Raw genomic sequence first — 14,311 nt, 5'->3', positions numbered from 1 at the left:
TGATGGCTTTATTAGACTTGTCCATGCTAAATCAGCAGATGGTCTCATTTTGTGCTATCTGGTATAGCTATTGAAATGAAAACAGTTGAATTTGCATTCAGAATGTACTGAAGATGATATTTTGTGACAAATTGAGTGCATTACTATTGGAAATATTTAAGAAAATTTAAGGAATGGTTACATTATTGTTGTAGGAAGCTTTAAGGCTAAGATTTTGAAGGAATTATGAATTTTAGATCTTATTAAATTTATTGCTCAAATATTTCGTTTGTATAGTCTCTGTCTGGATACGTCTAGCAGTAATTGAAGGTGAAAAAACATTATTGCCTATAAGGCAAAGTAGCAAGCTAGCATCATACAGTTAGAGGTAGAGCTCGAAGTCGAGTTGAGTCGATTCAAATCAACTTCAAGTTCGGAGAGTCAAGCTTTAGATAGAGGCAAAAAAATTCTAAATTACATTTCCCAAAAAATAAATAATTTAAAGAGCTTATTCATCCACCAAATCCAACACAATCCCCTCATCAAATTTATTTCAACTAAGACTTAATGACTATAAAACAAAGTTTCTCTTCCACCATAAATTAATGCCAATTTTTCATCCCTAAAAATAATATCACAAGCTTGATCGTAACAATGAGAAGAAAGCAAGCTCAATTACATGAGAACAAAACAGACAATTTCCATTATCTCATGCTCATCGCATTCAAGTCTCATTATTGATGATGTAAATTAATTTTAATCTAGCATTTTCAGCCAAGCACAAAAAGAATGTTTCTTGTCATTATTATTCATTTTGCATTTTTACTTCTTCTTATTTCTTTTAATAAACAGCACGATCCAGATCAATGTACACCTGGCGGTGAGGATGGAAATTTCATAATGTTTGCAAGGGCGACATCGGGAGATAAAAGGAATAATAATAAATTTTCACCGTGTTCACTGAAGGCCATTGAGCCGGTTTTGAATGCGAAGGCACGTAGCAGCAAAGGATGCTTCACAGGTAACCCTTTTTTATGTCCTTACTATTTGTTTGTGTGTCTAAAATACCAACAATATCAACATCAAATTGGAATGAAAATTTCTAAGCTTTTCTTTGTCGTTCGAAGCACGCTTTTGTGCTATTCCCATTTTTTTTACATCGTCATCGACACTAAATGCGCTTAACTGACTTTAAATTGAATCAAATTTAGATGATGAGGGATACGAGATCCTGGAGAAACCGATTATGTCGTCAACATGCATGCACATTACCATTAAATGAACATTTTCTTATATGTGATATCCATTTTCATTAAAAATACGGAACCGTTTTTGCACAGTTAGAAAATTTTATATTCACGTTGTTGATTTTATGGATTAAAGTAGTAATTTTGCTAGTAAGAAAGTTATTGGGGTACTAAGCGCATTTTTAAGGGGAGGAATTAATTCAATTCTGTTGATTTTGCAACATGACATCATCAGACAATCCAACACTACGTAGATAATTACAGACCGTCAGTCATAACACGAAGAAAACCCTTCAGCAACCACTCAACAAACTTATAAAATTATTCAATGTGCATGCAAACTTGTAAGACTTTATTAAATGAAACGAACGTGATGATAATTGAATTACCTTTTAGAATTGAATAGAAAACTAAAGTTGAAAGAATAGAATCTCAATCTGCGGCATCATAAGAAATTCTATTCCGTGTCGTGTAATGTTTCGCAACTTGTAATTATAGTCTTATTCCTATTTTGTAAGTTTTTCGAGATGTCGAGATTGCTGTCATTTGCTATTTTATGTGCTTACATGCGTAAACATTCGAACATGAAGTTTTTCTGTTTTTTGTTACTAAGCATTCAAGGTCGGGCACGTGAATCGCCGATTATTGCTCATATTCCTTTAATTTATTAACTTATGCTCACTTCAATCGATGATTTTTATCTCATTGTCTTATACGACGCTATATTTTATTTTTTTGTTAGAGATATACAGTCATTAAGTTAATGTATGATGAGAATTACGATGAACAACAATGAAGTGATTTAATGCAAATGGAATTTTAATAAAATAATTTGTTGTATTACAAAAGATAAATTAAAGTAATGATTCCTGAATGTTGCGGTTGTCATATTGATAATTAATTAATTAATTTTGAACGGTTGAGTGACGGTCATGAAGTTAATTATTTAGCAGATGATGAGAATTTAAAGATATAATGATGAGAAACCTTCAAATTGAGAGGTTCATCTAATGAGTATTTGGTGTTGTTCATAGTTGACGTCCAACTGTCAGTCATTCGACACTCATCCCACTTACATCCTAAACAACCCAAAAATGACAATCCAGACAGAACTTCATCCACTTTCCATTTGCAAAAAAAATTCAAATTTTAATCATTTCCATCAATTCCAATTTCAGAGCCAACACAATCCATATGTGGTAATGGAGTTGTTGAGCCAGGTGAACAATGCGATTGCGGTTGGGAAGAGGATTGTAAAGATGACTGCTGTTATCCGATGAATCGTCATCCAGCCTACAATGAACGTCCATGTACATTAAAACCAGAGTAAGTTGAAAAATAATTAAAAAGTGCACAGAATTTCCAATTAAAAATATTGAAGTACAGGAAAGACATTCAAGTGCACTTGTCATCTTATTGTGTATATGAGGAAATGAACGAGTTTCATTTCCATTCATTCAGTCTGAAACCTATTCATCAAATTCTTTCTCTCGTTTTTTTGTTATTCAATAACAACAGTAAAGTATGCAGTCCATCGCAAGGACCATGTTGTACGTCTAAGTGCTCACTGAAGTATGGCGATAAGTGTAGAGACGATAATGGATGCCGTGAGCCGAGCTATTGTGATGGAAGGTCTGCAATCTGTCCACCATCGGTCAATAAACCGAATAAGACTATTTGTAACAAGGAATTTGTATGCTATATGGGAGTAAGTAGAGATTCTATTCATCAGTCAATCAATTGGATGGGAATTATTGGGAATTAGAATTTTTTTGAAGTGTGGATTGTGGAAATTGAGATGTAAATGGTCATTTTGAGTTATTAAATTGAGGAATCTATTTAACAATTATCTTAAGTACGACTGAAAAGTCAGCCTCAATTGAAAATTACAACTTACATTATAATGCACCTACAACTCGTCCGTCAAAGGGAACAGACGTGTTTTTAATTCGCTCCGCAATTAATTCAAAATTCTCAAAAGCTCCAGATAACAACAACAGAGATTAAAGTTTCGAATCTCAGTTCAACTTGTTCAGACGTGTTTTGACTTGTTCGGCAAAATGGTAGAAACAACAACAAATCTCAACAACGAGGAAAGTAACCAAAAACTTTCGGAAAAACAACCTGAATCTCAACAACAAGATTCAGCACCCGTGACAACTCTCATCACCGAGGATATAAACAACGAAAAGCAACATGACATTGAGATGGAAAATCTCAAAACAAAACAGACAACAATGGATCAATTCGTCCAACCATTAAGGGCAGAAAAACGTCGCAGCCAACTTGAAATCTTCAGTGCGCCAGCCAAAAAGATATCTAGTGCTAGCAAAAAGAAAGATGACAACAAAAAACAATTTGACTTCTCAAATGCCAGGACGAATCTGTACGATGACAGATTTTTCAACTTCAGCGGAGATAACAGCAAAGCACCAGAACAACCAAAACAAAGTGAAATATCATCATCATCGAAAGACAACAACCTAACATCACAGCAGAAACCAAAACCACCACCGATCCATATAACTAGTGGTGGAGGACAGGAGATCAGAAGGTTGATGAACCAGATCAACAACCAACCCAGGAGTTTTATGATCAACGTCAAAAAGGATAAACTCAAAACAAAAGTTGTATCAACGGAGAGTTGGGACGACTACGACAGATTCATCAAACTCCTCAGAGAAAAACAACACCACTTTCACACCTATGCAAACCAGGAACCACAGATGAAATTCGTGCTCTACGGACTTCCAATGATGGAGATCGTAGACTTGGAAAAGGAGTTGAAAACGGAAAACATATCACCAGTTAAAATTGTCAAAATGACAATGAAACAAAGGAGACACGAAAACGACGACGACCAGAACTACCTTCTGTATTTTAATAAAGCACAGGAAGGTAACATTTTGGAAAACCTTCGAAAGGTTAACTGTGTCTACGGCTTCAAAGTAAAATGGGCTAAATACAACAACAGGCGTAACGGACCTTCTTTCTGTTCGAAATGTTTGCAGTTTGGTCATGGACAACGTGGTTGTAACAAACCACTAATCTGTTTCAGATGCTCTGAACAGCATGATTCAAAAACCTGTCCTTACATTTCGATTGAAACCAACAAGGTCCCAATCGAAAAACTAAAGTGTCACTTCTGCGGCGAGAAACATACAGCAATCTCACAAGAATGCAACATCAGGAAACAAATAATCGAGAAGTGGAAAGCTAAATCAATGAACGACCACAACCGAAATCAAAACAGACCATCAGGTGAACAACAAAGGAATTCACGAAATCCTGCTGGACAACAAAGGAATTCACGAAATCCTGCTGGACAACAAAGGAATGCTCCACCAACATCAAAAGCAGGTGAACGATCAGGCGGATCTGATCAATTTACATCACAAAGACCAGCTAGGAGTATCCCAGAACCGGTACCAACAACATCTAGAAAACCAGCTTCTGAAACCTCCGCACCAGTCACCATAAAATCGCAAAATAATCATCCACAACAGAAACCCTCAAATCAGGGAAATCAAAACAAAACACGAAGAAACAGGAGAAGGGGAAGGAATGGAAATAACAACAGGTCAAAGCCAAAGACCAATAACAATCATCAACAGAACTCAACGCAGGTTGTAGAAATTATGGACCTAGACTTCAATTCACTAACCTTGGAAACAAACAAGGTCGATCCTGAACCTTCATCCAGTGGTAATACAAAGGAACAAATTTCACCAGCCCAAGGCACAATCGATGAAATGAGCACAGAGACAGATTTATCAAATTGCATGTTCTTCATCAACTCATTCATCGAAATCATCACCAAAAAACCAGAGTACCTAAAAGAGGAACAGGTACAACAAGCCATCGGCCAAGAAGTTGCCAAAATCTACATGAGTCAACATGGATTGTAGTCACCAAAGAATCAACGTAATTTACTGGAATGCTAACAGCCTTGCAGATAAGATGTTAGCATTTCTCGACTACCTCAGCATGCAAAACGTTGATGTTGCGTGCATATCGGAAACATTCCTAAAACCAAACTCCAAAGTAGACTTGCATCCTGACTACGTAATTCATCGATTTGATCGCATTGATAGACCAAAAGGTGGTGTTGCGATCATTGTCAAAAGAAATCTAAAACATCAGCTTCAACCAAGTTACAACACAAAGCTAATAGAATGCATCGGAATAAAAGTCTTCATCAACGAATCAATAAGCTGCCACATCCTCTCCGTCTATCTTCCAGGAGGAAGCAAAGGAAGGAAATAGACGATCATCTAAGAGATGACATCAACAAAATAACAAACATCAGAGGAAACTACTACATCTGCGGAGACTTCAATGCAAAACATCGAGAGTGGAATTGCAACGTAGCAAACAAAGCCGGGACAATACTACAGGATATGTCCGGGGAGTTCATGATCTACTACCCCGATTCACCAACGTATTATCCAGAAGATCCGACGAAATCTGTATCAACAATCGACCTGATGCTCTCAAATTCCAGTTTGAACACTACAGAACTAAAATGCACAGAGGCAATGAGTGACCATTGCGCTGTGTATTTCCAAATCAGGACATCCAAAGTTGACAGAACAGACAACACAGTTTACAGATATGACTACAGAAATGCCAACTGGAAAAAATTTAAATCTTATATAACTCGTCGCATCGAAGACAGCACTCTGGAAAACCCGTGCAACACCGTAGAGGAGATAGAACATCATATCAAAGTATTCTCAGAACTCATCATGGATTCAAGAAACAAAACTGTGAAGAAGAGAAAGATCAACTTTGAATCGACAAAGCTCACACCAGAAATCAAAGACTTAATCAGGACGAAAAGAAGTCTTCGACGAAGATGGCAACGTAGCAGAGATAATCAAATCAAAACTGAATTAAACATTCTACAGAAAGTCATCAAAGACAAAATTAAGGAACTCAAAAATACAAACTGGAATAAGCGGCTTTCAGAAATCCAACCATCAAACCAAACAGTCTGGAGGATTGCAAAGCATTGCAAGAAAGGTTCAAAATCGATGCCACCGTTGATTGATGCAGATAGAACATTCATCACTAATAAGGAAAAAGCCAGCGTTCTCAGTGACTATTTTCGTAAAGCTCACGAAAATCCACTTGAGGACAACAACCCAGTACATACCCAGGAAGTAGACAACGCAGTGAAGGAAGCATTGGAAGGAGAAAATAGTGACTGCACAGAACTTACAAATGTAGAGGAAATCTCATACATTGTAAGAAATCTGAAAAATCCTAAAGCACCAGGATTAGACGATGTCAACAACATACTCCTCAAAAATCTTCCACCAAAAGGCTTCGAATATTTGAAGTTCATCATCAACACGTGTCTCAAACTTAACTATTTTCCGAAAGTTTGGAAAAAAGCTAAAGTAATCCCGATCCCAAAACCTGGCAAACCAGCAAACGAAGTGAGCAGCTATAGGCCAATAAGCTTGCTTAGTTCCCTAAGCAAAATACTGGAGAGAGTATTGCTGAATAGAATAAACGAGCATCTGGAGGATAACAACATCATTCCGACTCAGCAGTGTGGCTTTCGCACAGGACGATCAACATCTCACCAACTCATCAAAGTAATCAAAACAGCAAAGGAAAACATAAGCAGGAAGAAATCAACAGGAATGATCTTCCTAGATGTGGAGAAAGCATTTGACAGAGTCTGGCATAACGGACTCTTGTTTAAAATGATCAAATTAGGGTTTCCACTACCACTTATAAAAACTGTAAGATCTTTCCTAAGTGAAAGAACTTTCTCAGTTTTTATTAAAGGTCAGTTCTCAGAAACCAATGAAATCAAATTCGAGTACCACAAGGAGCAGTGCTTTCACCAACTCTCTACAACATCTACACATATGATATTGTAAGAGAAACAACTAACAATATCGCACTCTTCGCAGATGATACTGCATTGTATCATTCTGCAGAAAACTCAGCCGATATTGTAACACATCTACAGCACACTGGAAGAAAAGTACAACAATACATGAACAAATGGAAAATAAATCTCAACAAACAGAAGACTCAAGCCTTATTCATCACAAATAGGTACTCCAGGCAACTTCCAAGAGACAACATCAAATTCCTCAACGAAAACATCAAATGGGAAACCGAAGCTAAATATCTGGGAATGATAATCGACAAGAGAGTGACATTAAAGCAGCATGTAGAATATGTGACCAACAGAGCTCACACTGCACTAAGACTACTTTATCCCCTCATCAGCAGGAACTCACATCTCGAATTCTCATCTATAAGCTAGCCGTGAGACCCATCTTCACATACGGCTGTCCAGCATTTGAACGGATGGCAAAAACACATCTACAAAAACTACAAGTACTACAAAACAAATTGTTGAGAATTGTTCTCAACAAAACAAGATACGAAAGGATATCAGATCTACATACTGAAGCAAAAATACCCTCTATTGATGACTACGTCGGAAAGTTGCAAGCGAATTTCAACACTCGTCTTGCGTCACGAAACACCGAATAAACCACAACATAAATTAAAGCAAAACAATTTCAAAATAAAATCAAAAACTAAGTGATGAAGGCGATAAGTCAGAATCCTTTAAAAATTTAAATACAAATAAAATGTATCCAAACTTTGTACATAATTAAGTTAAAAATTTAATGAATAAAAAGTTTATTTTTAAAAAAAAAAAAAAAGCACCTACAACCCGAAAATCTAACACCTTCCACCTCAAAGTGACCTCATTTGAACTCAAAAATGCCACAAGCTCTTCAAAAACTAATTTCATCCACACTCCATATGCTCAATAGTCCTCAGAATTTGCATTCATTGAATTTATTTCATTTCTCTCATTTTTATCCTTTCATCATGATAGGAATGCACGGGTTCAATTTGTCTCGCATATGGATTAGAATCATGTCAATGTATACCTGGCGAGAATGATCCAAAAACAAAATCATGTGAATTGTGTTGCAAGAAACCTGGCGAGAATCAGGAATGTAAGAGTTCATTTGAATGGAATAAGGCACCATATGATGTACCAGATATGTATTCAAAACCGGGAACTCCATGCAATGAGTATAATGGATATTGCGATGTATTCCAACGTTGTAGAGAGGTCGATCCCTCAGGACCGTTAGCGACATTGCGGAAATTACTGTTGTCGGAGGAAAGTATAGCATCATTTAAGAAATGGGTCATCAGCAATTGGTATGCTGTTAGCTTAATCATTGTTGCCGTATTTGCACTGCTGGTAAGTTAATTTAAATTTTCTCATTCCTATTTCTTCGTCTATGTCCTCTCCATTAACATTTAACTGTCGTCTTCCTCGGAATACTCTTCTCTATGGCTCTTTTAATTTACATACAGTCACAAAAATATTTTATTATTTTTTCATGACACAAAACTTTTTTATTCAAACAAAAAAAGTTATGTCGCTTCCTGAAAAAATGGGACAGCGGCAACGACAGCAATGACAATGTATCACAACATGATAATGATAATAATGAAGATGAGGAAAAGTGTGAGTCTAGTTTGTGAATTGTGATTGATGTAGATGCTATTGCTGCTCCTGTTCACGCTGTCATTGCCAACAATCAAGTTTTAAATTCATTATTGCTGTATTATCCCGAATGAATAATTTTTGTTCGGTTATTGTGTCGAGTTGGATAGATGAGAACAAGTTGTTGGAGATTAAAATGTTGAGCTAATTGTAGAGTTTGTAGCTATTGAAAATTTTTGGAATGTAATTTTGTGGATTTCAATGGCTGTAGCGTTCAATGCTACATTGGCTAACAAGCTGGACGTCGTGAAGAATTAAGTTAAATTTTGATCAGTTCCACATACTTTACCATTGAACTAATGCAACTTCATACGAAATTCTCCAAACTTTCATTTAAACTAAGCTGCATCTATGCCTAACGTCCACCATCTCCACCCCAAGAGCCTCCTTAAATATTCATTGTCCTATCTCATCAATTAAAGCTCCTGTCATAAATATTCAAGGCTTCAAAGTTCAATGTTTTATAAAGTCAACAACTTCAATAAATTCCAATTATTTTAATTGATTTCATGCTTCCATCAGAAGTGTCATTAATCATACTCTGATGGATAGATCAAATTAAGCATTTTTCAATAAATTATGAGAGTTACTTTATATTGATGGTATCAACAAGAGATATCCCCTCCTTTAACTAAGTCCTTTAGCAATAAAACTTGAAAAATTTTTAAGGCAGACTCTTCTGGCACTTTAAATTTCGATATAAAAATAATAAAAGGAATTCAGCAATCAATTTCATCTCCTCCGCCCATCATCAAACTGTGATTGATACAAAGTACTCTAATTCATAACTCATCATTACCCTCATTTATTTCCTTAACCCCCCTCAATTCTTATATCTTAAGTACTCAGCCCATTCATACACATTAAGTATATGCTGGAATTTTTCTTTCATTCATTTCATGATTGTATCAATAAGCATATAACAATTTTCGTCCATCTTTCAATTGAAGGATTATGAATTGAGTGGTATTAACGTCATACTGATACTCTAATCTGTTATAGAAGCAAATAGAGGAGTCAAAAAGAAGACATTTGATGGTAGATTTGAGCACATGTCAATGTCAAGAGGATTTTCTTGGAATATTCTTTAGGGATTTTGAAATTTGTTTGCCTAGAGTTGATTTGAAAGAAGTCTTATAGGCAGGGGCTCGTTCAATAATATTAGAAATTAGAGCAGTTAGGTGGATTAAAGCTTTGAGATGATCAAAAAAAGTAATTTCTTGCTTTGAAGACAAATTGGAACATGATGCGAATAGGAGACCGTATATCGAGGTAGAGACTGATCATTTGGGTGATTTGCAATAAGATTCAGACATACGGTTGACTGATAGTGGAGTTAGGGGCGTATTCAAGAGGAGACTATGTGGTTTAGGGGGTCAAACCTGAGCATCTTAGCTTGGGTTTACTTCCTTTCGCTGGTACTTACAGTTCAATTGTGATCCATGGCCTCCCATTGGTGTCGCCTGAAGCTGGCTCAATCATTGACTTGCCCTTGGCTACGTCTCTGAGCAGACTAATTAGAATTAGAGCCTGATTTTCCGATACACATCCCTTATAATCGACCCCAAAATCTCAAATTTGCTTTCAAAAACATCTAAAGATCTTCTCAAACTTATCAAAATCCTCAGATTTATTTTCAACACAAGCAAAAAATAATCCCAGTCATGCACACTTGTTGAAAAGTCTTCTTCAAAGTAAACCGTATGGATTGAATAAATAAACATTTTTCTATAATTTGCACCCTATGAAACTTTAGTTTTCTAGAGAAACAATTCCATTGTAGCCAACGGTTTTTGTGTTCAGGAACAAAAGAAATAGAGACACAATAAAAAAATTTCTATCTCGATTTTCACACATTTCATATTTTTTAATTGATACTGAGCAGCAGATTCATCCATTGAATTGTGATGAGGATGAGAATGAAAGAATGACGATATTGTTTCGTATAAAAACTTTTAATTAATTTTTTTCTCCTTCCTTAAGCTACAGAATATAAAAAAATTGTATTTTAGATTAACAAAAGAAAGTTCCTAAAAATTGATTTTTAAATTTCTCATTTATAATATTGCAGATACTCAGCACACGCTTCCTGGGCAAGAAATCAAACTTGAAATTAAAGACTGTAACAATAATTCATAGTGCAACCACGGAGACAGTGAGATTACCAGATGACAACAATGGGGTAAGTTATGATTAATATTTTTTAATTGAAGCTTCAATTTATTGCAGGGATATGAGTTGGAAAGGATGTACAGTTTGACTTGGGAATTGACTGGGTGATCTTGGGATCGATTAGAGCTGTTATGGGAGGTCCTTCTAGGAGTCGTAGAGATGGATATCCAAGAGGAAAAATACGACCCGCACTGCATTTTCCGAGTTCAACTTTGCTAGTCGGGATGCTACTCGACAAGCTATAATATCCAAAATGCGCCTATAATACCCAAGACATCAACCATAACAAAAATCATTTCCAACTCGTTTCCCATTTCACAGCAGAAACCAAATGAGAAATTAATTAACGATTTTTTTCCACCCTTCTTCTCTTCTTTTTTTCCCTTTTGACTTACAAAAACAATTCAGGTCATTGTGCATACAGCGGTACGAACAAAAGTTCCACTCAAGAAGAAAGTTCGTGGCGAACGAAGTAAAAAGAAGTCACAACAAAAAGTTATCATTCCACAAATTTTACCACAAAAGGATGTAATTTCATCCAATGTCACATCGAATACCGTAAATCCAACATTGCCCGTGTCAGCGACATCCATTAAACCATTAAGTCGTAGTCAAAAGAAATCTCTCGAAAGTCCCAAGAAACTTTTACGTAGAAAGAAGAAGCATCGACAAGTTAGCGGACCTGATGATAATACTGGTCAAATGAAAGTCAAAGATGATCAGCATTTGCAGCAACAGCAACAACAGCAACAACAACAACAACAGCAATTGCCAATTAAGCCTCAGAGAAAACCCAAAAAGAAGCCATCGTCCTCATCATCTAAGCATAAAGAAATTATCGATTATTCAAATCCCGAATCACATACAAATACATTCGGTAAAGTACAGAAATGGCTTTTAGAGTCACCAATTGTATTATCGGCAGCATCACAAATTGAGCATGCATCGAAAATATCAAATATGATGAATAAATCACATTCAACACCTGAGCATTTGGCAAGCGTCCAACAGCCACAACAGCAACAACAACAACAACGTTCTCCAATAAATACCGCAAAACCTAAAGGAACAACAACAGCAGCAAAATCGACAAATAATCTAAATGATAAAGTACGACTGCAGGTTGTCTATAAGCCACCATTTAAATTCTCATTGAAATTTTCAAAAAATAAGAATAACATCAAGACAAACGTTGTTGGTGCTGATAAAAATAAAATGTTGTGGCGTCAGCAACAGCAACAGCAACAACAACAACAGAAAGAAATTCCCTCGAGGATCCATCACGTTCACGTCGTGCTGCACTCCTAATTCGATCAGCAACGGAGGATATAAGCAATCATCTAGTGCAGACAAATGATGAGCCATTGTATGAGACATTAAGTCATCCGCCAAAAGTCAAACAACCGCCACAGCCAAATTATGAAAATTTACCAACAACATCATCAACAGCTAATTTAATTGATGCATCAATGAGCAACTCGATATCATCACCAATCAATACAGCAACATTTCGTGTTAATAAAAGTGCCAGTGGCAGTAATATAAATAATCATCGTAATTTGCCTGTGATATCAACTCCCATATTGAATAGTAAGGGACGAAGTCATCAGCGTGGTAGTCAAAATAATTTAAGACGATCAAGTATTGGTAATAGTGGAAGTAGTAGTAATTTAATGAAATTTGGTGGTAGCTCACAAAATTTAACGAGATCAAGTACAACAAATCTCACAAAACATAGTCAACGTGATGGCATTAAGCGTCGTGCAAGCGACATGAATCGTAGTAGTACGACAAACCTAAATAAATACAATCGACATAATAGTAGTAATTCCAATTTGCGGCGCGGTGGTTCTAACATGGACGTCAATTCGAGTCCATCAAGTGAAGAGTATAATCCAGTAAGTAGCAATGAGAGGAAGTCTCATAGCCGTAAGAGCAGCATGAATGTTAGCAACAGCAAATTAAATCAGTTGTCTAAAACATATAGCAACTCAAATTTAGTCAATAACAACAGTAATACATGCAGTAGTAATGGATCGACTGCAATTTGCCCCGTGCCGGGATCATCGCGCCGCGAAAGTTTCAATAATAATATACCACGTGCTAGTCTAATAAATTCAATTACCAATATAAGTAATCCATTCCAACGTCAAACAGCATTAAAGCCAACACAACCGTTGTCACATGCAAGTCGTATGATGATTGATGAACTTAATAAGAACCGTCCACAGACATCATCATGTGATAGCTCCATGTTTAAAAATTTTGAATGGCCAAAAGTATTAACGACACAACGTTCATTGCCAGCCGATAATGCTGGACCTCAATCTGATCTTGAAGTTATGGTTTCTGATGTAGAAAATCTTATGAACGATAGCTAGGAGCAACTTATATCCCGCTTTTTTAATTTCCTTTCGTCATCCGCATCGTCAATATTTCAGTTTTATTAAACTTCTTCGTTCCTTATTTTTTTACTGCCAATTTATATCGGACACTGTCAGTTCTTTACTCGATATTTTTATTATTTTAGCTTATATTGTGTAACTTAATTTAATTTATTTTCTTAAGGCTTCTTCATGATTGTCGGTATTGATATTGATGGAAATGTTGGAACTGATGAAGAATTCGACCCAAGAACGTCTATTAGGCATGCTTGTGCTTGACTGACTGATACCAAAATAACTCAGTCTTCATAAAAAACAAGCACAAGCTTAAAGAATATCAAATTTAATATTCAATCAGCCATTTCGCAAACAAACATTAAAAATAAATTTAGATTCCGTCTATAAAGCCTTTAGGCTGCTATAATCTAAATAAACATCCTCGTTTCCATGAAATCTATTTCCAACGATCAATTTCCATCAATACAACAAGCAAGTTCAACCTTGAAATTCAAATTTTTTATTCAAGTCGCATATCAGTACTTATTATTGCCAGAAACGAATAAAAAAAAAATCTTGGCGGAATCGAAAGCAATCGTATCGAGTGAAGAGGCCTTGAGCCAACCTTAAGCGGGAAAAAATCCATTTTTATGACTTTTTTGCGCGTATTGTCATAAAAAAAATAAACATTTTTTATGTGCCAATAAAAATTTTCATTTTATTTTCATCTCTCATGTCCTTCTGTGTACGGAATACAATAAAGTAATAATAATAGTAATAGTAATAATCTTAATTTTTCCATTTATTTATACATAACATGTACATAAATATTAGATAAATTATTAAATTGAGTAGATTTAATTATCGCATCAAAAACATTCACACATAAAATGGATGAAAATGAGAACAAAAGCTGTAAATTAGGAGGAAATGATGGGGGGGGGGGGGGGGGGGGGGGGGGGGGA

General features: G+C 35.8%; 1 protein-coding gene across 1 annotated transcript in view; it reads left to right on the top strand.

Annotated features, from left to right (window-relative positions):
- Kul (Kuzbanian-like) overlaps positions 1 to 13,600 on the top strand; it is a 123,792-nt gene extending 110,192 nt beyond the window's left edge. Inside the window, exons 9-15 of the mRNA XM_070649750.1 lie at positions 832 to 1,000; positions 2,405 to 2,552; positions 2,745 to 2,934; positions 8,107 to 8,484; positions 10,865 to 10,975; positions 11,374 to 12,190; positions 12,223 to 13,600. Coding sequence (XP_070505851.1) covers positions 832 to 1,000; positions 2,405 to 2,552; positions 2,745 to 2,934; positions 8,107 to 8,484; positions 10,865 to 10,975; positions 11,374 to 12,190; positions 12,223 to 13,346 — 2,937 coding nt within the window. The 3' untranslated portion in view covers positions 13,347 to 13,600. The remainder of the gene's footprint in view (positions 1 to 831; positions 1,001 to 2,404; positions 2,553 to 2,744; positions 2,935 to 8,106; positions 8,485 to 10,864; positions 10,976 to 11,373; positions 12,191 to 12,222) is intronic.
- Positions 13,601 to 14,311: the final 711 nt, after the last annotated feature.

This window comes from Chironomus tepperi, unplaced genomic scaffold (genome assembly GCF_022539635.2).
Source record: "Chironomus tepperi strain 1889 unplaced genomic scaffold, CSIRO-AGI_Ctep_v1 contig_430, whole genome shotgun sequence".
In the NCBI taxonomy this organism is placed as follows: domain Eukaryota; kingdom Metazoa; phylum Arthropoda; class Insecta; order Diptera; family Chironomidae; genus Chironomus; species Chironomus tepperi.
This window is presented reverse-complemented; position numbering and strand designations above follow the sequence as displayed.